The sequence below is a fragment of the Austrofundulus limnaeus genome, unplaced genomic scaffold, assembly GCF_001266775.1.
Source record: "Austrofundulus limnaeus strain Quisiro unplaced genomic scaffold, Austrofundulus_limnaeus-1.0 Scaffold579, whole genome shotgun sequence".
NCBI classification, from domain to species: Eukaryota; Metazoa; Chordata; class Actinopteri; order Cyprinodontiformes; family Rivulidae; genus Austrofundulus; species Austrofundulus limnaeus.
This window is the reverse complement of record NW_013952981.1, coordinates 192,170-194,790: the sequence shown is the minus strand read 5'-3', so window position 1 is coordinate 194,790 and position 2,621 is coordinate 192,170. Positions and strand designations below refer to the sequence as shown.

At 41.4% G+C, this 2,621-nt stretch overlaps 1 protein-coding gene across 1 annotated transcript in view; it reads right to left on the bottom strand.

The window, feature by feature from the left end:
• The window catches only part of LOC106530942 (1-phosphatidylinositol 4,5-bisphosphate phosphodiesterase delta-3-A), a gene marked incomplete at its 5' end in the record, with an annotated part of 43,914 nt that overhangs the window by 5,889 nt on the left and 35,404 nt on the right, over window positions 1–2,621 (bottom strand). Inside the window, 3 exon segments of the mRNA XM_014026673.1 lie at window positions 1,176–1,292; window positions 1,385–1,538; window positions 1,623–1,763. Coding sequence (XP_013882127.1) covers window positions 1,176–1,292; window positions 1,385–1,538; window positions 1,623–1,763 — 412 coding nt within the window.

Here is a 2,621-nt window from a genome sequence, read left to right as displayed (position 1 = left end):
GGGATATATCGTATCGTGACCCCTCTGTTATGATATGTATCGTATCGCCAAATTCTTGCCAATACACAGCCCTAGAGACAAGTCCCTACTTGGGAGCGGCTACGTATGCTGTGTTTTTGGGAAATTGTAGTCGCTGAGTTTACTATTTTATACTACTTCTGTGATATTACTACTACTTCTACTTCCTGTTATCTTCTTCATCATCGTCTTTTTCACCAGTAGAAACAGACGGTTGTTGATCAGTTGACTCCTGTGATGTGAAAAAAGTGTTTCCATTGCAGCTTTGCGAAAAACACCAATTTCGATACGGCCGAAATACCACCTCATCCTAGCGTAAGAACATTTTGTCGAAAAAAAGGAAGTTTTTTCGAAATTGATGTGTTTCCATTGAGCAAATTTATTTTCGACATTCTAATTTGTGCATTTCCATGGTCAATGGAAACACAGCTACTGTAAACTAAACACTCCCATTTTCTTTGTGTAGAAGACAACTTTTCCCTCCAAAAAGCTGATTCATTAAAACTCCTTAAGTTGACACCCCTGGTATGATGTGTAACATTTTAATTGGACAAATGCACGACTAACTCCGCCCAACCACATCCTTCAAGAATTAGCGCGCACTTCCAATCTCTAGTTCAGTTCAGCTCCTCTCAGCTCCAAGCAAGTTTATTCTCCAGGCTGCCTTGATCCTGACAGCCACCATCATGGCTGCTCAGGAGTCAGGAGTCAGGAGTCAGGCCTCCTTTTCTGTAGCCAGGCTGGACTCTCTCCTCATCACTGCTTTAATGTAACTTTGTTAGGAAACTAACAACTAAGTACCGCACCAGCTCAGCACATGAACTTGACTTTTATAGAACGTTAAGGAAGCTAATTTTAACTCCATGCGTCATTTTAATCTGTTTTCTTCATGATGTCTGGATCAGCTAGCACCACTCTGAAGCATCACGAACAGAGACAAGGTCTCCCACCTTCACCAGTTTACAGCCCAGACTCTGACTGATGGAGCAGCGAGTTCCACAGACATTCATGGTTTGGCAGCCAGCTTCAATGAAGCAGTTCCCTAAGATCATGCCTAGAGTTCTTCTCTGCAGCTGAAACCTCCGCTCTGGTACCGAATTCAGCATCTGTTCAACTGTTGTCTCTTGTTTATAATAAAAACAAACAAAAAGCCTCACCAATCTGACAGCCAGTGTTCCACATCTCCTGAGGGTTGTAGTTGGATGACTGGAAGCGCTGGCCTGAAGGATAGATCCTGCTGAGCTGGTGGCTGTTGTGACGTACAAAATGCATCCCTGCAAAATCAAACAAGAGCTGGAAATGTTCAAGTTGGCCTAAAAGCTTGTTGGATAAGTGTGCAGTGTGTAGCTGTCCTCACACTACACACCTGAATCCTTGATGAGCCTGAGTGCTTCACTCTCAGAGAAGGAAGACATGTCACTGGCTGGGTTTCGGGCAGCGTGCTCAAAGCTTTTAAAGGGAACGCTGCGAGTGTACACCACAAGCTCAGACAGCTCTGGACTCAGTTTGGACACACCTGGCTGAGATCAGAAACATCTACTGTCAGCTTACACCACAGAAACATCTTCAACATTCATCAACACGGTTACATTTTATTTACCAACCTTCTTCTCCTCCTCTTTTTTGTTGGGTTTTCCTTCACTGCAACCGGCCTCCTCATCAGAGCTGGAATCTGAAGAACTGGATGGACATTCATCCTCTACCGTCTCCTTTTTCCCCTTCAACAAGATTTTACCTCTAAGGTCCTGCACACCCAAATGAACACTTCATGAAGTAAGCTTTACCCAAACAGTGAAACAGAAAAGCAGATTATAGGACTAACAGTCTACTGTGCTTCATAACAAAGTGGTAGTTGGAGAAAGTGTTTCTAAATGTTTACATCAATGTACATTTTAAAGTGTAGAGATGTGGGGACAGAGCATTTCAGTTTGTATATACGTGTCAAGTTGTACAGATTGTAATTTACACAGACCTACTCTCATTTTGCAGGTACACAGACAAATACAGGGGATTCTGATGTTATCAGTCCATGAAATGGACGTTATTAGGCGTTTTCAGTCCCATACAATGGCTTCAGAGGGTCCCTACTGTGCCTTCTAGGCTTCAGACTGTCCCAACAGTGCCCCCTAGTGGGTTAATATATTAATGGTTATGAATGTGTAAATATCCAAAACATATTGTAATAAAATTTTTTGTCCATGTCAGACTGGAACCCTGGTCTCCCATTTTTTTGTCTAGCACTCTACCCATTGACCTATAGAGAGGCCAAAATATATGTTCGTCAGAGGTTAGTGCTAACCATGTTATTTGCTCTAAGGTTAACCTTGGTGGCTTTAAGCCTCATATTAAACTGATTTTTTATGCCTCATATTAACCAGATAGTGGCTTTAAGCCTCATATTAACCAGTTTTTTATGCCTCATATTAACCAGATAGTGGCTTTAAGCCTCATATTAACCAGTTTTTTTGCCTCATACTAACCAGATAGTGGTTTTAAGCCTCATATTGACCAGATAGTGGTTTTATGCCTCATATTAACCAGATAGTGGTATATTTAGCTTGTTAACTAAATATTTAATTTGTAAGTTAAATATTTAGTTTATA